The 26,576-nt window shown below is 44.1% G+C and overlaps 1 protein-coding gene across 1 annotated transcript; it reads right to left on the bottom strand.

The window, feature by feature from the left end:
- Nucleotides 1-7,470: 7,470 nt before the first annotated feature.
- Nucleotides 7,471-15,840, bottom strand: SMIM13 (small integral membrane protein 13). The gene is made up of 2 exons (XM_009952525.2): nucleotides 15,765-15,840; nucleotides 7,471-7,817 (listed from the first exon to the last, which is right to left on the bottom strand). The coding sequence occupies exons 1-2, from the start codon at nucleotides 15,838-15,840 to the stop codon at nucleotides 7,624-7,626; spliced, it is 270 nt and encodes an 89-aa protein (XP_009950827.1). The 3' UTR covers nucleotides 7,471-7,623.
- Between the last annotated feature and the right edge of the window lie 10,736 nt (nucleotides 15,841-26,576).

The following is a 26,576-nucleotide window of genomic DNA, read 5'->3' as shown; positions in this document are numbered from 1 at the left end:
CATCAGCAGGATAATGCAACAAGGCTGCCACAGTATCTCCATCTCATCGCTCTTCTCAAGGATTTTGGTCTTTAATGCAAAGAAAATGTGACACAGGCTCTCTGTCCTCAAGTTTAATATTAGTATTGGATTATTAATATTACATTATTAATGTTATATATTAACATCAATATTGGCCTAATATTAATATTAGACTTGGGGAGAAGATTTTAAAGTGAGCTGATCATGAGCCTTTGTTTTACCTGATCAGTAACCAACAGGATTTAGACCAGCTCTGGTGGGGTGGCATTTCACCTCCCACCTCCACAGTGAAACTATGAGAAGCGTGAGGACACGCAGTTGTGAATTGGTTTTGAAGTGACCTGGACAGCAGGCAGCTCGCCCTTGAGATGAGACTGAAGAAAAATCCCACAAAACCAACCCATTTCTTAAGCTGCTGTTCACAACACTACTGTAATATTTGTAACCCTGAGACCAGAAGTGCTGCTGTGGTGTGTTTTGGGTTTTTTTTTCAATTAAGCACAGTGAGAGGTAAAAAAGTAGCTCCCTCTTGGCACTTTTGGGACCCCCCCCTTCCTGGGGCAGATAACTTTTGAGGTCACTTTCCTTTACAAAGCAGAACCCATTGTTCCTCCCGTGCCACAGAGCAATGTGCGAGTCCCCCAGACACGGGACTGCATGCATCCCATGGCTTTTTTGACATGAAGCATACGGCCAAACAAGAACCAGGCTCAGCACCTGCAAGGAGCTGCCCTTGTAGTTCCCAACCCCGCTAAACACTAGCAGAATTACTAAGCACAGCGACAGGCAACGCAGAGGAGCTCAACAGCATCGGCTCTGATGGAGGGTCGTTTCTCCTGCGAGGTGGCCACCTCCACCCGCAAAGCTTGAAGGCCCATGCCATCTAGTGGTGAAATGCCAGCCCCAAAGCTCCTTTTCTACCCAGCTTGGACACTAAAAGCCTCTGGGGTTTCAGGCTGCATCTGCACTGAGAGAAATTCACCTGTTCAAGCTCTTTCCCCTATCCATGCCGTCACTCCAGGACCCAGGAGAAATGCAAGAACATCCTGGAAGCAGGGACAAGGAAAAGCAAAATCAAGTCTGCCCTCAGTATCTGAATCTTTTGGAGAGTGTAAAAACTAAGGCTGCAATAAGCATCACTACTAGCACTTAAATGTTGATAAATGAACCTTGTGATTTTGGAAAATAAAGAGGCTAATACAGAAAGTCAGTAGAAGACCTGCAAATCAGAGCCACAGAGTGAAATTCACAGCTCCCTTGGCATGCCTCCTCTACTGGGCTGGAGGAACGACGAGCATTTTCCCATGTGGCAGCAGTACCTGTGCTGGTTCTGCTGGTTGTTTGCGAATGTGTCCACACCCCACTGGCACCAGAGGTCGACCAGACCAGTTCTGTTCCTGGAAAGCCAAAGGTCAAGTTGTGCCAGGATCAGAAGTCCACAGCAGATGCGGTGCCATCCAGCCACAAACCCAAGGGGGATTTAGGGGGTTACCAGCATTGGAGAACGCAATCAGTGCTGCAGGCCTGGCGTGCCTGAGCCAACTGTGCCATCTGTCAATGCCTTGCAGACACCAGCAGCCTCCTCAGCCCTCTCACAACTGCCCAGATCCCCAGGCAGCGCCTCCTGCTTCTCCTAGGACATTCTCAAAGCAGGGTCTTGCAGAACTTGACAGTAACAGCTCTCCACATTCTTAAAAGCCAAAACGGGTCATGTTGGAAACAGCTGGTGTGCAAGAGAGGTACTTTGACGCATGCTGCAAGGACATTGCCTGATGTTGTTGAACGCGGAAAAGGCTAACAGCTGATCAGCTGGCATTGAAGGGCTGGTTTGAGACACAGGAACTGCAATTAACTCAAAACAAGCAGTAAGTTCTCAGAAAGAAAGAAGGCTCCTGATTAGGTCCTTACGTAATAAGGAGCAGGATGCCGTGCTAGGAAGCGCAAAACTGACTGTAATAAAAATTCAGTGTTAACGTAGTCCCAGTGCTTTAATCTAGCACACAGGAACAGCAAAGCTTGCTTCAAGGCAGAGCTGGCATTATTTGTGAACACATACATTTGCCGATAGGAGGCTTCCAACCCCCCATGCAAGATGTTAAAACGCTCTAGCACAGAGGAGAAGAAATGGGTACGACACACAGCAAGCCCTCCTCCTCTGCAGTGGTTCTAAGGAAGACACAGGTTAGACAGATCTTCTCATTTCAAAACTCTGCAGGCAGCTGCATAAAGGTTGGAAGTTTTAAGGGGGGGTGGGCATAGAAGTCAGCTGCGTGAGTTGTATAGCACACAGAGCCAGGCACGAGGGATTCACAGCAAAGTACCCCTCAGGCCACAGCTCCCTGATACCAGATACCTTCTTTTTACCCTTCCCAGCTCAAGTCCACTGCTGCCAGCATTCAGGATGTGTCCCTGTGGCTGTACACAGAGGGAGGAACATCACAAACACTGTGTGCAATACTTTGACAATGACCCCAAAGTGATCATATTATGGCCCCGTCCCATCCTCCCCTAGGTATCAGGGTCTCTTTGCTACCGAAGTTGAAGGAACATTTGTGTTATCCATTTCCCATTGCGGAAGCCGAAAAGCCCTGGAAATAGAAAAGCAGGAACATAAAGCCCAAGGTGTATTTCATCTCAGCATCCGCATTTGTAAAAACCAGGATGTTGCCTCGGTTCAAGTTCTACCGGTGAGAGGTTTCCTGCCTTTGAGAGACTTCTCCCAATTTCCACAGCTGTACCTCCTCCAAAGGTGGCTACACCCCAAGAGCTCTCAGACATTAGCACTGGCGAGTCCTTCTGCACCTCCATGACGCTGCTCTGTCACCCACAGGTCCATCTTGCCATTCCTTTTGCCTTAAGCAGCATCCAACACCGCTACTTGCCCGCATTAGCCCTAGAAGCTGCAAACCCATCTCGCAGGCAGTCTATGAAGCAGTGTGACAAAGACTCCATTCTATCCAGCTTCCAGAGATAACGCTTTATTGATTAAATACCCACAGAGATAAGAGATGCTCAAAAGAGAAGATCTTCTGATCTACATGAAGAATACAGCTAAGTTACAGGTCTTAAAGGTTTAATATAAACCTCAGCATATTCACACTGCCAACTTCCAGTCTAATCCCATGTAAGAAAATCTTCAGGTAAGTATTACCGAAGCAAGATGAAACGCTGCTTGTGTTTTACAACAATTGTGTATTTTAATTGTGTAAGATCAAGGCCACAGGAGACCCTGACTGCACACATGTGCCCGTGGGGAAGGAGCGGCATCAGTTGAAACAGCCTTTGGTGGAACTTTGGGCAGCAAGTAGTTGTACAACAGCACCTTTATTCACGCCAGTGGAACAGCCCATGAGCCGTTTCCTTGGGATCCATACCAAAGTGGAAAAGCAGCCATGTGTTTCATAAGCATCTGGCACCAGTAGCCCATCACTGACCACTCCCAACTGTATTATCTCCCCCAAACACACACACCCCCACCCCCCCATACAACCCAACTTTTTGAGGTCAAAAGCCCCAAGTGCTCAAGTTGCCCATGCCATGGCATGGGCTACTAATGGAGTACGTTTTTACAAGTGAGGAGGACAACAGCAAAACACCTCATTCTTCCAAGATCAAAGATATTTTATATGTTGGGGTTGCTTTTTTTCCAAAATCTTCTTTTAATTTCTTATTATTCAATAAAAGAACCCAGGATACCATTTATGCATTTTAGTTAACAGAAGCAATCAGGGATGAAGCATGGTCTCACTTCCTTCTCCTGTGCATCTGCATTTCCAAAAGAACATGTACTTCACCAAGATACTTACTTCTAGAAAACCTAAGAAGTCTACAACTAACCTCGAAAGTGTGAAGAACAAAGGAGGGGCGAGGTGGTTTGATTTTTGCTGGGTTTATTGTTTGGGGGTTTTTTTAAATTGCTAAAATGAAATTACAACTTCCAAGGAAAAGGCAAAAAACCCCACCTTTGATAACAACTGCGCTAAAAGATACACACTAACCTGCCCTTTAAAGCGAAGTGCTCTGTAGGTGTTACACCAGCTAGAACGTGACTTCTGCCAAGTCTTCTTTTGTAGCACTACACACTCAAACCAGAAGCCTTTTTCTACAGGCAAAATCCCACCCAAAACAAGTCAGAAAACCACTCGGGTCAAATATTCGTATGAAGTCTGGTTACTTTATTTCTCATCTGTGCAGTCAGTTGAAAGAACAGTTAACAATGAGAACAGACAACCACAGAAGCTTTAGGTACAGTATCATAACACTGAAGAAGCAAATGACCACGCTGAACACATTCTTTATGCTGGTCATTTCCAAACAGAACAGAAGTACATACACAGGTCTAGTTCAGTGTAAAGCCTGATCATAAGCAGCAAGTTGCTCACAAATTGCAGCGCAGTATATGGCATTTACTGCAAATAGCTACAGCAGCAGTGCTTAGTGGATGAACTGCATAGAATTAGCCTCATGGGCAGACACTAAATCACCATGGTAACAACCTTAGTGGCTCCCTAACACACCTGAATTATGCAATTCAGCACAAACGAAATTGTTTACACCACTCAGATTTTAGCAATAGCTTTTGTATTTTTTCCACTGTGTGTTCCAACCTTCATTGCAGTAACTGTCTTCAATTAACTGTCACGTACAACGTAAGTAATCACTGCTTACTCAAAGTTACACCGCCCCTGCAACAAACATGATATGACTACATTTAAAGTAAGAACCCAAAATACATTCGAGAGAATGGCTGTAACAATAAGGCAATAAACAGTTTTAAAAATAGATCCCGCTAAACAGAACAAGACCAACTGCATAACCTCTTGCCTTCCTAAGGTTTCAGACTTGAGTGGGTCAATTCAAAGTTAAGTGCTTACCCACCAGTAACAGAGTTCAGAAATACATTGGTAAAAATATTCAAAGACATGAGTATCTTGGACTGCCAGCAATCACAACCCAGGTCTTATCACAAGTATGCTTCCACACATACAGCTCTGCTTTTACATGTTTGCACGAAGTGCCCTGGACAAAGATCTTACTACAGAATCCTTCAGGAAAAATTATGCATTGACAGAAGACATCAGCATTCCAAAACTCTTCCAAACCACACAATATAAGCCTTTGGCCTGCTACTAATAAGCTCATTAAAGTTATACACTAGGCAGACAGCATTATTGGCAGCTATGCCACAGCAACATTAAAAAAATAGCATCAGCTGTTTAAAAAAAAAAAAAAAAAAAAAGAGTGAAAATAACTTCAGGGAGTGAAATGTGCACCTACATACAGCCAGGAAGGGCAAGGGAAGTTTTTTGGCTAAAGCAGATGAGCTACCTAGAGGTTCCACATCCATCCTATTTCATATTTGATCAGTGCCAGCAGTCAAACCTGCATGGACTTCTCCTTCATTACCTTGCTCCAGTCTTGATTCTTGCACCTTTAGAGCTACCCTGATTAGCTCTGTATATTGCTGTAACTTCACATTTCTTCCCAGCTACTAGAAGCAGAGACTGAGTTAACTGTTACTTATCTCAGCTGGGGATACTACAAGCATCAGCCTTTTGCCATTCTCCATGCACTAAAGTCTAGGTAGAAATTAAATGAAATGCAGCGGAGTGTCAATACCCTACGTCAGTACAAAAAAACCCCACCTTTATTTGTAAGCCTGTATCAGCAAAGCTCAAGGCAAAGATGCTAAAGAAGTTTCTTAAGAAAAATGTACTCAGTTAGCACTGCTAAACTGAAGTCTCATCATGTGAAGAGACAGACAGACACAAGAACATTGGGACACCAAGTTGTGCAAGGCAAACAACTGAAAGCAGCAGGGAATTAAATCCAATTGCTTTTGCTTAAGAGTTTGAATAAATTGGAATTTTACTAATTTAAAAAAAAAAAACCACATCAGTAGCCATTCCTTTGCCAGCAGACAGGCTAGAGGAAGGAGACTATCAGTGTTTCTACATGTGTTTAAAGGGTATGTGCATAGCACTGCCTAATCACGCTTGAAAACGGAACCCTGTAAGACAAAGCATGCCTACACATACATGCCAGTAAACAAAACAGACTTTTAGACTCCAAAGGAAGGTCGGGTCTGATCTTACATATTTAAATACTGAAACATCCAAATCATTTTACAAAGTGAATGCTCTCATTAGCTTTTGAACAGTATTCACAGGTGACAAATTCAAACATAAAGGCACTAAAAGAGTGCCCTTTTCCCAGATGTGGGCCTACTTGACCAAAAAGCTAAATGTTGCTGCTTTTAGTCATATAATTGAGCCAAACTACAAGCTTAAGCTTCTTAACAGCTGAACAACACCAATTTTGTAGTTCTGTTTAAGTTTTTATACGGGGAACAGCGACCCAAGCACATCCGAGCTCTGAAACTGAAGCTGATCATGACAAAACCGGTTGGTAGCTCCCCCCCATACGGAGATCAGAGGTGGTACATGCACGTTCCTCCGCTTTCCAAATATCTCATGCATCTGTCTTCAGAGCTGCTAGATAAACAGAAGCAGAGCTCTTCATATTGAAGTGCAATGACAAAATAGCTGTATAACTCACTCAAAGAAAACAGGAACAACTGCTTATTACCAGTAAAAATCAGTAAATCCTCCAGCAAACATGAGGTACCAAATTCATTGCCATAACACTGTCCAAGTGTTACAGTGATGTCTACCAAACTGGTCAGAACACCTTAACTGGTTCCAGGAAAGAAGTTACGTCAGGTACCATATACCTGATGTAAAGGTGCACAGAGTGAACTACAGAAGTGCTTAGTATCCAAAAACCACAGCTGACACTTCAGAATACTAAACAGTGATTACATAACCCGGGCACCTTCCCCTCTCCAACACACGGTGGACCGAGAGTAAAAGGTTCAGGAAAAACATACGGAAACCTAGTGGGACTGTTTAATCTGTGACCCTTCTTATGCCAAAACCAAGAAAACAGGTCTTACCACCCGATTCCTTTTTTTGCCCTTTTTTTTCTTTAAAAAAAGAGGAGATAATAAAAACCTCCAAATCATGTGCATCTAATATTGATTTTCCATATTTCATTTATACTTTAATATATATACATAAGAACATAACTAAAATCTTGCTTTAGAATACTTTCTAAAGCAGGATATTCTTTCAACCGTTTTTCAAGTTCACATGCATTCTCAAGGTTGAAGAAAATATATACTCATATATAGCTAAGGAAATAAAACTCAATTTCACTATATGTAGTTACAGTGCTGTAAAGAAAAAATAATTTAGAAACCATTTCAAGTCTGAAATGTTTACTATGTTCAGACTAACGCAAAGGTTAAGCCTATGGTCCAGGACCTGGTTTTAATCTGTGTGCAGAGACAGGAGCTACAGCAGCTCAGCATTTCTCTGATGGAGGTTTCTCTCCACCACTCCTTTCTTCCAGTATCTGACTCACTGCTGAAGCCTTCCCTGAACCTCTACCGAAGTAGCATACAATGGTAGTTCAGAAGTAAAGGTCCACAGGTGTTAATATTACCTCTTAAGTCAGTTTTTCAGCAAAATCAAACCACTGAACACCACAGTGCAGAGGTGCTTAACCATTCATAGCTAGTCAGTAATTCAACGGAGCACTTTAAGTTGTGTCTTCTGTAGGTGCCCTTCGCTGCCGAGCGGATTTCTGTCTACCTCTCTGAGGCGAGGGTGGAGTCTCCTGCTCAGCTTCAGTCTCTGAAGGCTCGTTGTCTCCCTGTTGGGACCCCGTATCACCTATCAATTCTCTCAGGAATTTGAATTTAGACAAAAACAATTGCCAGACCACGTACCAGCCTGCAGGAGAAAGAAAAAAAGGTACTGCTTAGTCACTTCATACAAATTGACAGTCAGCTCTCAGGCAAAGCATACCAGAAAACAGAGAAAAAAATTTATCAGCTCCCATTCTCCAATTGCCAACACAACACACCACCAATTCGACTTGACAGAAGTTCGTCCTCACCCAAAGCAAGCTCTTAAGCTCCAGGCAAGGACTTACACATTTCAAACTGTATCTCCACAGCAAAGGCAGGCGTGGCAAGTGATCAGCATTGCAGAGATAAAGGTCTTAACTGTCAGGAGAAAAGCAATTCCTACGGCTGTACCTTAAACAAGGACTCAGAATCCATTACACAGCACTGTAAAAAGGTAGCACCAGAGTTCCCATCCTCACTCAAACACATCATTCTGAAAATCACGTTTTAAAAGCTGCATTACATAATCACTACTAAGCACACTCCTGGAGATCTTTAAATTAATACCATGTTTTATAATAAATCCTATTTTGAAATGCATACGGTCTTCCTTATGTTCACTTAAAGATCACATCCCCAAATTCAACGTGTTCCCTCACCATGCCCAAATCCTGTTAAACTAAACTTAACATTCCCTGGTAAATTTATATTCTGCTCCACTACTAAAATGCTCTGGGTCCCAAAACTACACAAGTTTATACGGTGACATTTCTAGAATATCTCTTGGAAAATATTTAAGATCCAGCTCCTCCTCTCTCTTGTACAAGTGCTTCTATAACAGGCAGCGAAGGAACTTAAAGCAGATAAAATGTATCTAAACCTAAACCAAAATCTTCCTTTTAAAAGGCCTCCCTTATCTAAGCATTCAGGTCAAGAGAGATCAGAGTTTTACCCAGCTAAGAACTAGCGATACCCCTTTCCCTCCAGCTAACCAGTCAAGTCTCATCATCCATGGAACCGGAACATGGAACTACTCTGTGAAAATAGCAGAAAATTAAACAGCTATTTGAAAGCATATGCTGCATAAGCATCACTTGCAACACCAAAACCCAACTGTCTTGTGTTGAGCTATAAATTAATACTCCCATTCTCTGTTCAGAAGGTCTTGCTAAATATTCAAGCCTACACTGCTGACCTACATAGATATTAAGAACCTTGTTTTACAGAGCTAGGGAAACTCATCCTCCCAATTACACTGCTGTCAGCGGAAACAGACTTCCAAGTGTGGACAAACAGGGGCGTATTCGGGAAGGGGAAGAAAGATTAATAAGTGGCACTTGTGTAACCACAGCACCACTACTTTTCTTCCTCTTTGGCAATCAAAGTCACGCCAATACAAGCAGGCCATTGCTCAGGATAAAACAAGTTCCCACCCTTCCCCTTCCTCCTGGAATACTTTTCACATCCTGCCGACTTAATTTCCATAACTTCTCTGCTGCTGAGGAGCGTTGGATGAAAGCTTTTATATGACTACCTTTTACAACCTAAATTAATTCCTAAAGCCTACGGCAAGTACTTTCTCCTCCATTAGTACCTAAACCTTTCAATGACTTGGGATTAAATTGTGTGATGTCCCACAAATGCATTAAAGCTCCTTGGACCTAGAAAAAAAACCTCAATGGCAGGTGTCTGGTTTTGGCATCTTTGTTCTTTCAGATCTACAAGTAAAAATTCCAGTAGCAACTTTTGGAAAGCTCTTTCCATGGAGGGGTATTTCAAGTCTCTGGGACCTTCAAACGCTTTGTGCAGTCTAAAGACCATAAATCAATCCATTCTTCTCATGGGTCTAAACATCATTAGAAGTAATCAAATTTCCAAAAGCCATGCTCATTTCTAGTCCACATGGCAAAGAAAATGTATAAAATATTCCAAGTGAATATAGGACGCTTGCAAGAAAGTGAGACCTAAGCAGAATATTACAAGCCATTTAAAATTGTCTTCAGCTCCCCAATTTGTTGACAAAATTTGACACACTAGACTTAACAGTGCATGAAAAGCATGCACTACATTCTATTAAATCCACTTAAGCATATGGGGGGGAACTCTCAGCCACAAATTGGTCAGGGCTTATTATTATCATCATCTGTTCGGGCTTTTGTTTGGTTGTTTAAAATCGTACCTAAAACACCTGCAAAGTGAATGACTGAAACAGACACATTACTTCGGTGGGAGGGAGGAAGAGCCAACAACATTCAGGGCCTTCCCAAAAGAGTTATAGAGTACTTCAGAGAAGCATGACTTGAATATATTTGGTAGAAATAAATACCTCATTAAGGGAGGTGTTTTAACTTAACTAGATAAAGCAGCCACATGCTCCTCTGTCATTGCAAACGAGCCACTTAACTCACAGAATTACTGTTGTGAGGGGGGAGAAATACTAAAGAACATTCACAATTCATTCTCAGACGCTCAAAAGCAGCAGCATTATTTTTTCCCCAGTGCTTTGTTTGAGTTAGAGCACAGTGGTCCAAGTAACCAAAATACCAAGTACCATAAACAGACTTTAGAGCTCTCTAGCTCAAGACTACAAACAAGACAGTGTAAATAATCAGCCAACAAGACTGGTTATAGCTGACAAACAACCAGACCAATGACAATAGCCAGGTAAAACAAACCACAATGCAGTGCACTGAAAAGAAAAATCACAACAGTCTTGGCCAATGGTAACAGCAGGAGGGCATCCAGGCTTGAAAACTAGAGTTTCAAAACCTCACAAGATTTCCCAGCCTGTACCAGAGACATTTAGGTATAAGGTAATCAAAGTAGACAGATTTCTTTCTTTTACTTGCTCTAGTTGCAGTGCTAGCTTGGAAGAAAATTTAAAAAAAAAAAATCCTAAACCAAACACACTTGTCCAAATCAAGTTAAGGCCACCTCTTCAGCTGAGACTCACTGTTACTAAACACTTAAATAAGAATTATTGGAAATAACCAGACTACTAAAGAACAAGGTATTCTAGGTAAGAGAAACTCTCTCCAGCAACAGTATCAACTAAATACGCCATTAAACAAAACCACACAGACGGACAAAGCCCAGAGGCAGATTCCAGTACCGAATTACTGCCGAATCAAAAGCCAATGCGTTTTCTATTCATTCTGCAGCCTCTTAAGAGCATTGCAAAGTGGTAACACCCAACACCACACCATACTGAAGAACTGCAAGTTACATAATAGCATATTTTTAAAGAAGAAAATAATTGTAAAGTAATCCAAAATGCACAAGAAAGAAAAATGGACATTTCTGTGCATCCTTGTCTTTATGCAGCTCAGTTCAGCTTTGCAGCTCTTTTGCCGTGAGCTCTTCCTGGCAGGTGACTGACACCACCGCTTTGCATCTCAAATGCTTCCACTTTGTTCAGATAACCTGCTCTCAAAGAAATCCTACTGGTTTAACTTCACCACACACAAAATATTTGATTTGAATCAGTCTTTCAGTGCTTGCTTTATTTTCTTTAGCTATTTGTTCAAATCCTCCTTAGCTTGACAGAATCTGTGGAAGTCAAACAGCATACCCACAGTACATCTTCAGCAAACAAGCAGCGATGACCTGCAGACCATAATATATAATATTCTACATTAATTGGTGAAAGTAGTAAGCCAGATCCAACAGCACATCATCGCAATGCAAAGCCGGGGCTCCAGCTCTTGGTGCAGCAGACACCTGAATCCAGAGATAGTCAGGAAATCCCATCTACCAGAGTGCATTTTGCATTTAGGCCAAGCAGCAGCTCCCGGCCTCGCAGACTTTAGTACTCACTAAAAGCTGGGAGCCGCTGTCTCACTCAGAATGCCCCAGTCAGGTGCCATTCACAGCTGTTTAAGCCACATTCGGCATTGTGCCACCAGCACTGTCAACCCCTCTTACAAATCATGATGCAACATGTTTGTGAAGATGGGACCGTGAGTCAAAGCCTTTTTTACTGACTCGTACCAAGATTTATGTAACATCTATATAGCAATATCAGGATGTTATTAAACAGATTTCATGATCTGCTATGCTTCGTTAAAGCTACCTTTTCTGTTACTTTCCACACCAGCTTCTTTGTAAAGGGGAATGAAAAAGTGATCTGACTCCAACGTTACTCCCCCTCAAAAGGTGAGGGGTACAAGTCTAAGGTCCGTGGACTCCATTCACCTTAGACTGGCTTGTACACAAAACCTAAGGGAGGGTTTTCTTTATTGGAGTACATTTTCCTCTTTCATTTGAATCAGCAAGAGCAAACAAAAAAAAAAAACCCAGGGCTAATACTGGGTGCCGGGGTAAAGCAAGTCGATTTTTCTTATGTAAACACAAATGAACCCAAGAAAGGAAGGAAGGTGATGCAGGAATGGCACCAGACAGAGTCTGAAGATCTGGCTTCTATTTCTGACCTTGCTATGGACTTCCTGCACAGTCCTGCAAGATCGTTTTATCTCTGTGTCCCTACCGATTTGAAAACAGGATGCTATTACTCCAGCACATGAAGACTAATTTAGAACTGGGGTATCACCAAGGTGAACGTTGCCTGTATTCAAATGCTGAAGCGTTCATCACAGAAAATCTTAAGCAGCTATAGCTGAAAAAAAGGAGCTTAGAGCTCTAGATGCTAACCTGAGATTTGGGAGAACAAGGTTCTACTGTGAGCTCTGCGTCTGTGGTCACAGAAGACAACTGATGAGTCATTTTAATGCTGTGCCATTTTTAAGATGTAGCTAATGTGCTGCCCTAGTGGATAGCTTTGCTATGGAGAAGATCAGACCAAAGGAAGCATAGGCTACTGTGATACTGGGGTAACAGAAGACATCAGGTGACGTGGTGCGTGTTTCCACATGGCTCCTTCAACCTGGTCCTGTTTAATGCAACACTCTACTGCATGCTGCCTGCTGACTGATTGCGAAGAAACTCGCTCTCTTCTGACCTGCCATTTGTAACAGTTTCAGAACTTAACTTCAAATTAAAGGGTATTTTCTCTTTATCGCGGGTCTAGTCAAGCATGATTTTCCTCATCTTTTGAGGTATTTTACAAGCTTCACTCGTTTACAACAGCTACACAACTGTTTAAACAAAGCATTAAAGAAAAGTTATTCAGGTAGAATGCAGGGCTCAAATGTTTTCCCACCTGCAACTGAATTCAGACTTGTGAAGCAAACCACATTTGTTTCAGCACTTTGAGTTACAGGATTTTTGTTCTAAGATCAAGTCTCAAACCATATCTCATTAGCCTCTCCTGCCAAACGAGATGAACGCTTCCATCTGTTCCACTGAAGGCACTTTGGCAGTTTCACACGGCTCCATGCGTTACTACATTGGGAAAATAAAACAAATACACAGAGGTAAGCAGTACTGGAGTTCACTTTGGCTGGGATTTTATCTTACCCTGTATCCTTGACTATGCAGAAGTTCCATCTGCAGAGGAACATGGAATACAGAAAAATAGCAATAAGACCACACGAGAAAATAAATCAGAAAAGGTGGGAATAAAAAAAAGTGGAAGCAAGTTACCTTAGAAGAGCAACTGAAAAACTGCTATGTCTACAGTCCCTCAGTGGTTTCTATGTCAGATGTGATCAGTTTAACAAATAGAGACGTTGCTAGCTGCAAGCCTTCCCTGCTTCCTAACAAATTCAGATTAACGGTGAAAGTAGCAGTTGCAAGCATCCAGAAATGCTTAAAAGAAAAATAAATCAGGTCATTTATTCAAAGTACTTTTATAAACATAAATGCTTAATTCAGGAATAAGCCATGCGCTTTCCACATGGTTGAAGAACTAGTCCAAATAACTTCTGATAGTTTGTGCTTTCAATTTTGTCTTTTCACTTTAGAAAGTGATAAAATTATTTTTTCCCCATTATTTAAGTTTTAATAGCACTTATCACATCATATTTGTGGCAAGCAGCAGAAAGCCACATGATTCTAGGATGTCTCCTGGATATTTAGGTCTATTGTTCTCCGCAAGCACTCAAACCACGAGTCCTTCTGTACAATACAGAACTCTAAAACTGCTAAGTATTTATAAGCCACTTAAAGTCATTTATGAATTACTTTTACTCTCTTTAAGCAAGAAAGCACTAGAGAGATGTTTAAGTTAGCAGGAAAAGTTAAAGAGATCCTTAGCATTTCAACTCCATTCGTCACATACAGACAGAAGCAGAAAGGCCTGGAGAAAACTAACCTCGTTTCTGATTTTGAACAGCACATTGCAAAACAGTTTTAATTTTCAGCAAGAAAGTAAGCAAAGATCTCACATACATAGTCTGAAAACATAAAAACCCCTAGCAAGTACCATGTTTCATTTTTCAGAAAATGAAAAGTGGCCAAACACCATGAAATGAGCATACAGAAACCTGAAGAAACACCCACTTAAGTCATCATTTAGTCTGTAACAGTGGACACTACAGGATGCACAGAAAAAGAGCACAGGACCAGGGAAAGTATACAAGGTGTACCCTCATACACGCTTGCAGTCCCAGTTATCTGTATTTCAGACGTTTCCTCACCTTATATAGTACTACTACTATGCCTTAGAGATGTGAACCTTTCTTCCGTGAGCTTTAAACTATAAAAAGTTTCAGCATCCAAAATATTCTTTGCTAATGAGTTTGCAATTTATTTCCCCATTGCGTAAAAGAAAACTTTTGGGTTTAAGACTGTTGCTTGATCATTTCACTTTATGTACTCCAATTGCTCCGTAATGATGAAATTTCACAACCATTCCCAGTTCACCTTTTTCACTCTACTCAGTTTTATCACCCTTCCTCCAGCCATCTATTTTTCAGGCTAGACAGTTTCTTCATGAAGAAATCGTTATATGCTCTCACCATCCTACTTTTTTTTTTTTTTAAAAAAAAAACCTAGGATAATTTTATTTTTAAATAAGGTAACACACTTCAACAAGAAAATACACTGTTTGAGAGACAGGCCCACAGTAGATTCCTGTAGCAACATAATGACAGTCTGTTTTACTTGCCTATTTGCTTGCTACAAAGCATTAAACAGATATTCTGGAGAAATACTTGCAATTACTTCAGCTAATCCTTTCTTTGGGATACCAACAGCTCAGTTTGAAGCCATTGTATTTCCCCACGTAAATTACGCGTGCAGACATTTCACACTTTTTATGTGCATTACTCCATACATGTTAATACTGGGTTTCACCTCCCATTTCACTATCCAGTCCCTTGAGATTGCAAAATCTTGTCACAATGCTTTGCCATTTTGACAACAAATAACAATTTTTTTTTAAGTACTAAATGTCAGCTGACTCTTCACTTCGCTGCCTTTGTTTTCAAAAATCATTTATAGATCCACCTATCATTTGCTTTTTATCTCACAAGCCTTTCAACACAGGCTATAGCAGAGTTTGAGTTTGGTGGTGGCGTTTTTTGGGTTGGTTTGTTTTTTTTTTTTTCAGACCTCCAAGTTCAACATATAGATCACAACCCCCACAGGCACTACACTGCTGGTTCTTTCCAGGAACTTGCAACAGACCTGCAAGTCGTGCCTCCCATTGAAACAACCCTTCTCTCTGAGTTACAAAAAAATGCAAGTCTTGGATCTGCATAAGAAAAAAAAAAAACCTCCCAAGAGCTGCTCTCAATCTGTTCTAGCGAACAGATGTCAGAAGCTGAGCGGTACCAGTAGGACGTTCGCTTCTTCCATTCACTGGCATTTCAGACCTGTGCACAAGCTGCACTGTGATTGCTCAGTAGTCCGTTCACTAGAAAAGCTGTCAGCTTCAGATTAGTCATTGAATTAAGCTCTGGAAGCATTTCAAGGCTCGAAGTTATTTGGAAACAAAGAGAAGGGGGCGCTGTGAATCACACGCGCTCCCCGACACCCCGGGGCATGGTGCCCTTCCATTTCCTTCAGTCAATTCGAGAAAAGAGGAACCACAGGAGATTGAGAAAACGGGGAGAGGGTGAGGGTTGGCACCCACGAGCACTGCACACCGAGGCCAGGCCAGCCCTCCCGCACCTCCTCACCCCCCACCCAGGGGAACGGGGGGACTCACCGCACAGCATGAAGAGCAGCACGCAGGCCAGGGTGGCCACAATCACCAGCAAGGTCAGCCCGATGCTCTGCCACATGGCGCCGGCCGCCTCGCCCCCACCCCTGCCAGCGGCGGCGGGGGCCCCTCCTCGAAGACAGCTCCCCGCCGCGGCAGCCGCTCTGCCGGGCTGGGCCGAGCCCCACCGGCCGTCCTCAGGGCCCGTTCAGCCCTGCGGGAGGGGCGCCAGGGGCGGTCGGGGTCCGGCCGGCCCCTCGGCGGGTCACCCCGCGGCAGGCCGCCGCGGGGCTGAGGCGAGGGCAAAGGCCTGCCGGCGGCTACAAAAAGAAGGCCACGCCTCGCATCGCTGCCCGCTATCCCCGGGGAAGGGAGAGGGCAGTTCCGCGGCCCAGCCGGGAGGGCCAGAGAGGCCGGGCTGAACCGGCAGCGGCGCCAGCCCTGCCTCCTCCCGGCGCGAAGAGTGGCGATGGAGGGACAGGGACAGGGACGGGGCGGGCCTTAGAGCGCGGCGCGGTGAGCCAGGGCGCCGCGCGGTGCATGCTGGGAGCTGTAGTTCACCTCCCGCCTTAGCGGGCGGGCGGCCCGGCCGGCGAGGACAAGAAGTCCCGGCGTGCCCTGCGCCGCCCCCTCGTGGCGTCATACGGCGGCAGGGGCAGCCGCCGCACCTCGCCCCCCGCCCTGGCGGAGGCTCGGGGCAAGCCAGCGGCGGCGGCTGCTGTGGAGCGGGCCCGGCCGCCCGGGGAAGGGCTCGACCCCTCAGCGGGCTGCTCCCTCGGCAGGGGAGGCGGGGTGGAAGGCGAGGCGGGTGCCCGGCCGCGGGCCGCGGCCTGTAACGGCCGCGTGGGGCGGGGGGGGAGCAGCCGGGTGGTAAAACACGGGTGCGGCCGTGGCTCAAGCCGTGAGCGGAACAGAAAGTCCGTGGGACAGATTGCTTCCCGTGCGGTGGTTGAGATCGGTGACTGAGATTTAGTAAAGATGGGGCAACTCGATCTCTGGTTCCTCCTTCTCCCCTGTGTCGTTGCCGCCCTTGCTTCCCCCTCCGGGATCCGCACGGGGACAGTGGGGCTGCGGGGCCCTGGCCGGGGCGGCGGTTTGACGTCAGTGCCGCCCCAGCGCGGTTCAAATTCCACGCGAGCTTGGCTCTTGCCCTCTGTTGACATTGTAGCGGTACATCAAAGCGGGGCTTTCCCACTTAAGAGAAATCTGAGGAAATAATGTCTTCCAGGAATCGCACTACGTGCGAGATAATCTTGACTCTGGTACGGACTTCGGGTTTGGCACCGGCATGAGGTTATAACTTTCCTTTGCAGGGCAAGAGACATTGGTTAATGTTTCTGAAACTACCGACAATGTGCGTTTAAATCCACCACTACAGAAGCCTTATTTCCCGTGGAGATGTCACCATTGCCTTGAGACGTCAGAGAAAGATAATCCAGTTCTCCTTTGTGTTTCTTTTATGGATTATTTTAAAATCTCCCCTTTTAAGTGGAGCTAAAAATTCATGGCTTTCCTGCTTACTGAGCATGCCACATTCCTCCTCCTTTCAAGATACCTGTAAACCAAAACGACCTACATGTGCAGTCCCCCATTCACATCCTTAAACCTGCTGTCACTTCACCAAACGGAACCAGAGCTCTCTCTTTCCAGTCCTAACCTTCTCTCCCAACATTCCCAGCCCTGTTTAATACCCTGCCTAACCCACTCAGCATGTCTTTTGCAAGTATCATTTAATTTGAAACATGTTTTCTGTTGTTTCTCAGTAACTTTGTACTTTGATAGCTCTCCCAATCTTTAAATGTCACTATAATTCTAGCCTAAGCAGTTGTTACATGTACTTAAGCAAGATTTCTTCTGAATCACAAACAAACAGGAAACTGGTAACAGTTACTGCCATATTAACATTTGAAAAATGTTTAAGCTCTCTCCTAACTACACTGTTCTGTTTCTCTGATTTTTTACTTACCATCTGTGGTTACAGTAAGTTCTCTGGGTATGGGACTACCACTTTATCTTTCCTGTAAAATAGCTGTCACATTTTAGGGCTATTAAAATATTTTGTACTCATCATCCTATGGTTCCAAACTCTTTTACAGATAGTAGTTGATTAATTTACAGCATGTCCCCAAACATCGCAGAGCCACCCAGCATTCGTAACTGAAGAAAGAATTGTCTTGGCATGAAGTCATTTTGAAGTGATAAATATATATATATGATCTGTGTATACGGATCATGGATATACACAGAAATATATATACGTGGATCTTATATACATGATACCATATAAAGCAATATACTAGGCAATAGAGATGAAAACAGGTAGTTATTAGATTTCTTGCGTTACACTGCACAGGTAGAGGGCCTTTTAATCAATGGATGTTTGGTTTGGAAAACCTTAACTTAATTTATTTAATTGTCCCTTTCTCTAGCTCATTCACCAAGCTAGTCACCTTGTTGTAGAAGACCATTCATAGATCTACGCTGACTACTCACAATCACCTTCTTGACCTTCATGTGTTTGGAGATGATTTCCAGGAGGATTTTCTCCATGACCTTTCCAGGGGCTGAGGTGAGGCTCACTGGCCTGTAGGTCCCCAGATCTTCCTTCTTGCTCTTTCTGAAGACAGGAGAGATGCTTGGTCTCGTCCGGTCTTCAGGAACCTCTCGCCATCACCACTGTGTTTCAAAGCTAATTGAGAATGGCCTCGCAGTGACATCAGCACACTCCCTCTGCACCTGTGGACACAACCTCTTGGGCCCTGGACTTGGGTATTTCCAGTTTGTTTAAGTGCTCCCTAGCCTGGTCCTCCTCCACTGAGGATAAGCCTTCCTTGCTCCAGACCCCTTCTGGTCTTGGTGGCCTGAGACTGCTGAAGGCCAGTAGGGATGGACTACAGAAATTGTCCTCAGGACAGACAACAAGCAAGTAAAAAAGACTTTCTAGCATAATGGCTGAAGCACTTAAATAGGAGGTAGAGGTTCAAACCCCACAGGCAAGGGGTGACCATGGGTGTTACACTCTAACCCAGACGTGATATAAAAGGAGAAACACTTCCTCCTCCAACCACTTGGTGAATGCAATCTTTGTTATCCTATTTTTCCAAATACATGAAATAAAGCCTTTTACTTGGGCTTCTTGGAACATGTTGTGTCAACTGAAACACAAATTCAAATTTCCACCTGAACGAAAAAAAAAACATATATGTATTTTATCTAAGACTATTCTTCAGACCAGAGTTAAATTACATGAACACATACACCTGCATCCTGCTAGATAACATTTTATGTGCTGATATGCCAGAAATCTGTACCGATACCAATGATGATGCATTTGGGATAAGTGAGGTACAACATGGGCGTTGGTATTTTTCAACAGCCCATGAAATCACACAAAAGAAAAAAAGATTAGCGCTGGACAGATGAAGTTTTCTAATTGCTGAAGTTCAGACATAAGGTTGTTTGTACAAATCTAAGCTTGTTCTATCCAGTTCCTTATATGTATGTGTGCAAAACGGAGTCACAGAATTGAATATAGCTCATCTGTTCCCTGAAGAGTATGGAAGAACTCACTGATGATGTCATTATGGTCTTTTATACGTTATCTTGCAACACTTGCTCACTGCATACTATCAGTATTCTACATTTAATAGTTTTTCCTGTGATGCTCAGCACTGATCAGGCTTTTCACATCTTCTTTCTCAGTGTACACGACCGCGTACATGTTGAGATGTGTTCTGGGGGTGGAGGAAAAAGGATGGTTGGGTCATCGAGCAACAAAGGGGCTGCAGCACAAGCCTGTGAGCAGGCATTTAGAGAGCCTCTGTCAAAGAGCGCACCAGACCATAGGTCAGCTCCAAGCAGCAGCACTTGACCTGCTTCTGCAGAGCGGCAAGGCCATGCAATGCTGTGAATAAGAGAGCTGAAGAGCAGTGCCAGGGAAGAGGGATGCAGATGCAGAGGGCACAAACCTTGTTTTCATGATGTGAGAGCTGATGCATCTAGACTAACTGGTTCACAGCAGCCAGCGAACTCGTGTTTGCGTAGCAAGGCAAGATGAGGGGTGTTATTATCCTGAGGCTGAAATATACATTTGAAGTATGGAGTGGTTTTGGTTGTGTCCCTTTGGGCCTCCTTTTCAGCTGGTATATGGGGAAAATCTCTTGTTTCCCTTGCATTTAATTTATTTGTAGCACAGCTTTTGCTGATGTCAGGTGCAGCTGTAAGTGCTCAGTGCTTTGACAAATCTACACTGTTACCTTGAGGAGACAGCAGAAGGAAGAATGAAATCATTGACCAGCTGTACAAAAAAGATATTTAAATGATCTCCCATAACCACATGGGAATTATGTTCTATAAGGAGTGTATTCTGGTCCTGAAAGGAATTTCAGCCACTTTAACAAGATTATCTTTTCTCCTTTTCCAGACCCTTGCGTCATTCGTGGCCTCATGTTTGTTTATTATCATCCGCACCACACAGGAGTCTCACTGCAGGCTATTATGGTAAATAAGGCTTATTAAAATGAATATGCACAGGAAGAGCAAGTTAAAGTAATCCAGGCAGTTTTTGTTCTATGATGTCCTAACTTTTTAATCGTTCTCTTGGCACATACAATATCTTTGACGTTAACTGGCAACGATACCAACTACTGGAGCCAAAACAACATGTAGGAACTTGACTGTGTATCATTTGCACCCCAGAAGCTAGCCAGTAGTGGTAGTTCATGCAGAAGGTGCAAAGTGTAGCCCTTCCTTCTATTCAGATATACTCGATGACCTTCTCTCTGCTACCTTTCTTTCGGCATTAATATGTTCCCATTTCCTGGGGCAGGAGTACAGAGAACAGCTGCCTTCCACCCCTTTCCCTCTGTGTTATGCCGCAGTGCATGACACCCTGAGCTCTTTGGTGTAGGTCTCAACACAGCAAGACTGTGATCCCAAACTGGGACCACTGCATGCCACCCTAACACTAAATACTGGTGGGTCTGAGAGAGATCGTTCAGGTCCATCCACAATTCATGGCAAGTTAACGCCACACAGGAGACGTGCAGACAGTGAGGAACAGCGCATCTAACTATGCCTTTTGTAACAACTCAGCTTCAGTTTTTAGTTTGGAACCATCAATCTTTTCCCAGTTCTTTGCTGATTTGGATGAACAGTATGGACTATATAAGCGTAAGAGGGATGAGAAAATCCTATTTATGTAAATTTCTAGAATACCAAACTACAGGGAACTGTACCTCTGACTGCAGCCAAGGACTTTTCCTGGACACATTGCAATGCTTTCCAGCTTTAGCGAAGCCATTAAGAGTAAATACCAGCAGTATTACTTTGTTCCAAAAGAGGGTGCTAAAACATAATATTTATTACAAAACCTGCAAAACTGCTCGATTCAATACTTCCTCCAGCATCAGTTTGCTGTGGCTTCGTTTTTATTTTACATGCTCACAGCTGGCAATTTAATACCAGTTTTAGCTTTAGCCTTACAGACATATTACACCGGCTATAGTTTCAAAACCAAAAAGCACAGGAAAAATGACATTATAGAAAGAACTAACCATACCAGAGAAAAACAAGAGGACAAACTTTCAAATCTGTTTTGATAAATTATAAAATCTTTTCATCTTAGCCTGATTACTCAAATTTGATTCAATGCACTTTTGTCACTGACAGTTCCTAAGCACTCACTGAGAGCTAACAAAAATCGTCACATTGACCTCATGACTCCCCATGGTGTCACTAGCAGAACTGAGCTCTTTAGGTACATAACCATTGTCCTGTGCCAATAAAATTAGAAAAAGAATGGATAACAGAAGAAAGGACCTCTTTCATCTGAGCTGGCTGCTCAGGGAAAGAAGAGGTATTTTGCCAGTGAGTTGGACAGATGCTACTGACAGGACAGTTTTGTGAAACAGGCAGGTCCTGAGTTTAAATTCCAAGTTTTGGAGGAGATTGTGATCAAGAGTGGTGATTGGTAATGGGAGACATGTCTGATTTCTCTTTTCATTTCCAAACTAAAACTTTATCTTACTGATTGAAACTTAGCAGGAGCTGAGAGTTGTGGGTAGCTGGCTGATCACTGACACCTTGTCCACCCTGTTTCCTGCTGAGCTGCAAACCCAGTGGGACCTGGCAGCTCCGAAGTCGTTGCCACTCGAAGGTGCAGAGATATTCAAATCCTGGCTGGACTCGGCCCCAGGCAACTGGCTATAGGGAGCCCTGCTTGAACAGGTGAGTTGGGCCCGATGGCCTCCAGAGGTCCCTTCCAACCTCAGCCAGACTGTGATTCTGTAAGTTGGGTGATGAGGTCCAACCTACAACAACCCCTGCTCCAGCAAGACTCAAGCTAATTCCCTGTGGCGTTTCACCATGAACAGTAGTTGTCGTGTAACAGCATCACCCCAGAATGAAGTGCTATTTTAATTGCCTCCACTTACTCTCTTTGTTTCCAGGGAATTTCAGCTGGAACTAAGCAGTTCTATTTGTCCACATGTTGACTTACCTTTCTGCCTTTCCTCTCAGCACAACATGCTGTTCAACAACCACTCAGAGCTAATGTGCATGGCAGAGGTCTGCTGTGCTTCGTGCCCAGGATCCAACTAAATGCATGGCATCACCCTCCATACAAAACACATTAATCCAAATCCTACCACAGCCCTTAAATCTCCAAATTCACATCATTAGATGGGTGTTAAAAATATCCGTAATACTATTACAGCTTCTTTTAGATGCCACCAGAATCCTATTTGCTTCCTATGTGTGTCTTCATTGGAGACATTATTGTTTTGATAAAAAATAAAATTACTACTACGGAAGGAAACTACATTAATTAGAATTCATATAGTGTGTCAAGTACAAGGAACTCAAGAAATTAGAGATTTTACATCTTTACCCAACTTGAACATGTGTTTTCTTTCTGTTTTAGACAAAGAAAAACAAGAATAAAGAAAAAATATTTTGTATTACCACGTTCTTAGGTCTAGATTTGGCTTGACACACTAACTCCAGCCTGTTTGGACTATAAAGAAATTGAAATAAAAATTGTGAGGCTGAAGCATCCCAATGCACTGAGGCATTACCATGTTTCTCTGTCAGTCAGTTTCAAAATGCTCCTTGTGCTACAGCACCTAAAGAGTAATCTCGTGGACAAAGAAGATAGTCTTCTGCTTAGGGACCAACTTCTCTGGGGACAGAATGGATATCAAAAAGTATTTCTCTTCAGTATTTCAAGATGGCCTGTAGTAACACAGGAAGAATTAGGTGAATAACCTGTCAAAGAGAAGAATTAGAGGAAAGGCTGGCAGGTCCGCCTCAGGAATTATGGCAGTTCAGTGTAGGCTGACGTGCCGGAATTTGGAAGCTCAAGCAAACAGCTCTACGTCTATAAAAGTGGGCTAGAAGTTACATGAGGACACGCTTTCACGTGAAACTTCTGGCAATATCATTTCTGGGCGGGCAGGCAGCCCTGGGAAGTCAGCCATTCCCACAGCCTTTGGTGTATCTCTGCGTCTAGGTCCGAGAGAAAGCAAGGGGTGGAGTCGTAGTACGGACAAAGAGCCTGCCAGGAAGGAAGTCTTGAGGTTTAGAACATTGGCACTACATTTTGGACAAATATAGCCCATCTATGCATCAAGTACACTTTAGGTTGTGAAGATGTTACCTGTCCTGCACCACATGTGGTCCCCTTAGCTTATTTCCACTGCTTGTGCCAGTGAAACTTGGAAAGACTGTTCTCTGAGCTCTGGTCAACAAAACTCTGAACAGCCAGAATTGAGATGGCAGCGATGAGAGCTCATGTTTGAATTTGTCATTATTGACATGTTTTCATTTAGAAAATAAAATAAAAATGAAGAATATTAATATTTTAAGAAAGATTGTTTTGATTTCACATGCCAAAGACGCTTCATAAAACACAGGGGAAAAGAAGCAGGACATTTTCAATAAGCTTTGACAGTTTAAATAAATGTTTTATAGGAGATATAAGGCTTCATTAGCATTTAGACTAAAAATCAGTCTTGGAGGCACGGAATTTCTTGCTTATTCCACCAAGCGCAAAGCCTCTCCTCTTCCCTGACCTTTTTCTGTTATGTATCAGTGACAGAGTTTTGTCGGGGTCAGTATCTCCTGCTCTGTGTGAGTTTTGCCTCTTCCCTAGCCAACCTAAATAAACGTTTGCTTATCAATTCCTCCCTAATAGACAGGCAGATGCCGCAGTTAGGCGGTAGGGCGACATTGACCTCACTTTGGCATGGCGTGTGGAGGATTCGGGGCTTCAGGCCAGAACACTTCAAATACGAGTGCTGGGCTGCAGACCCAACCCTCTGTTAGATGCAAGAGAGCCACCTCAGGATCACGGCAGTCAGCCGGTGCCCCTGTCTGCCCCCAAACCAGCCTGTCAGTGGAGACCCCTCCGAATTGAACCTTCCCCAGGGTTTTGTCACTAACCGCAGTGACGGAGGCCGGCGGTGGAACAGCACCTTCAGCCTCTTCCCCTCCTCACGACCACCTCCCCGTCCCCTCCGCTCTCCCTCCCCTCCAGCTGCGCGGCGGGGACCGTCGGCAGCGCCAGCGGCCCCGGCCCCCGGCCCCGGCCGGCCCTCCCGCCCGCTAGCCGCCGGCGGGGGCGGGCGCGGCGGAGCCGGGGAGGAGGAGGCGGCGCCTTATAGCGGGGGCCGCGGCGGGCAGCGCCGGCAGAGCCCGGCCGGCCGATACCCTGGACAGCGCCTCGCCGCCGCCATGGTGAGTGTCCGCCGGCCGCCGCGGGGACCCGGCCCTCCTCTGCCTCCCCTCCCCGGGGGCCGAAGGCAGCCCCGCATGCCGCCCGCCGCCTTCCCCGGGGCTGCAAACGAGCCCCCGCTGCCCTCCCTCCTCCAACGGGTCAGATTCGGGATGTGCTTTTTCGGGGAGGGCTGGGGTGGGGATACCCTCAGCTGCCCCCCCATTTCCCCACCCCTAGGCGAGGCACCCGCGCAGCGCCTCAAATGGCGGAGAGGGGCCGGGAGCGGCGAGGTAAGGGATGCGCAGCCCCCGCCCCGCACACGGCTCCCCAGGCGGCATGGGGGAGCATGCGGTGCACCCCCCGCCCCCGTGCCCCTCCCCACCCCAAGCAGGTGCTTTTCTCTCTATTTCGAGGTGCGTTTGAGCACGTTATGTAAAGAGATTACTGCTGGCGGTGTGCTAATAGGAGCTTTTGTGTTGGTCAGTCTGTAGCGGAACACTTTTTTTTTTTTTTTTTTTTTTTTCCGTGTATGAATGAACAATAGAGTTTTAGATTCCAGTTTAGCATTTAAGAGAGTTAAAGTGGAACAACGCAGTCGAGTAGGACCGTTTCCCCATAGCGCACCGGGTCTTTGCAGTCATAGTAACTTCCCAAAGGAGCTCATCCTGTTTATAAACAGTAATGCATTGAGCGTAATGCTGACCTTACAAAGTAGGACAGTATCATACAGGTATTTTGCAGCCTTAAAGGCTGAGGGACAGTGGGGCTGAATAACTTGTCCAAGCTTGTCATATCAGAAGCTTGGGACATGATTAACAACAAAACCTGTTTTTTCTTTCATACAATTTAACAACAAAAATACCTTTTTTCAAATATCTTTTCATCATATATAGTAAATTCTGCCTTCCTTGCATAAAAATCAATTTGGAATCCACCCCTGGCAATTCAGACATGAATAACATTCAAACAGTCTTTCCATGAATTAACTTGAGTCCTCTTCCTAACAATCATGAATCCATCTCCTGTAAGTCTGAATCTTTTTCTCCTGTTTGTAATCAACTCAGACTTAGGACAATAGACATGAAAAGACCCTATTGAAAAAGACCAGAAATGGTGCAGTAGTTTATGCTGTCTAGGATCCTCAGAATGACTTACCACTACATTATTCATGTAGAGTGGAACAGAAACACAAAATATATTACTAAATTACAGACTAACTGCACAAAGCCCCAGTTAATACCAGCTGTTGATAATGTCTTCCTTACGATATAGTGAAGGCAGTTACAAAGGCACCTGGTGTTGCAGAAGGTAATGCACATTATTTATCAGTAACTTATACAGCTAACATCCAGGTGCTCAGAAGTGCTGAGTTAACTGGAAAGAAAGTGAAAATAGCCTGAACCAGTTAAAATATTTCATTTTGACTCCTTCCAGGACTGAGATGAAGTCATTTATACTGGTGCAAATCAGGGAAAAATTTGTTGGTAACATAGACATTGGCAACTTTGTGTTTGTACTAATGGAAATGATAGCTGAGTTCTACCCTTAACCTGCTCTTTCTGGGGTTTAGGGCTGTTTAATTAACCTTTAAATTATTCCTGAAACAGCTGGCAGCAATATCTAGAGATCACCATTCAGAGCTACGTGTGGGTTTATATTATCAAATTTTGCTCTTCTGTATCTCCAGTAATCTTAGCATTGAAAAGTTGCCGAGATTTCCCAAACCTTGTTACTCATACATACAAGCATTCTGGGGAAAGAACGGCCAGTTTGGGAAAATACTTCAAGTGGTATAAAGGCTGCAGTTTGCTTTGGCTTTAAAAGTTTGAAAGAGCATCATTGGAATGTTAGCTACTGAATCTAAAACCTGAACTTTTGATGAAAACTGTGGCAATGATGCTAACATAAGGGTAAATGTTACAGAATGTCAATATCTAGATGGATTTGGAGCTTGGTCGATGAGCGGGGGGGCAAACGTATCAGGAGGAAATGAATGACAAACATAGATTTTTGGCCCAAGCAGTGGGAACAGTATTTTAGCAGTCGCTTCCTCAGTGACACAGAAATAAGTAGGTGTATGTTGCTAGTGTCCCTTGAACTCA

Source organism: Leptosomus discolor, chromosome 8, assembly GCF_034619465.1.
Source record: "Leptosomus discolor isolate bLepDis1 chromosome 8, bLepDis1.hap2, whole genome shotgun sequence".
Taxonomy (NCBI): Eukaryota; Metazoa; Chordata; class Aves; order Leptosomiformes; family Leptosomidae; genus Leptosomus; species Leptosomus discolor.
This window is presented reverse-complemented; position numbering and strand designations above follow the sequence as displayed.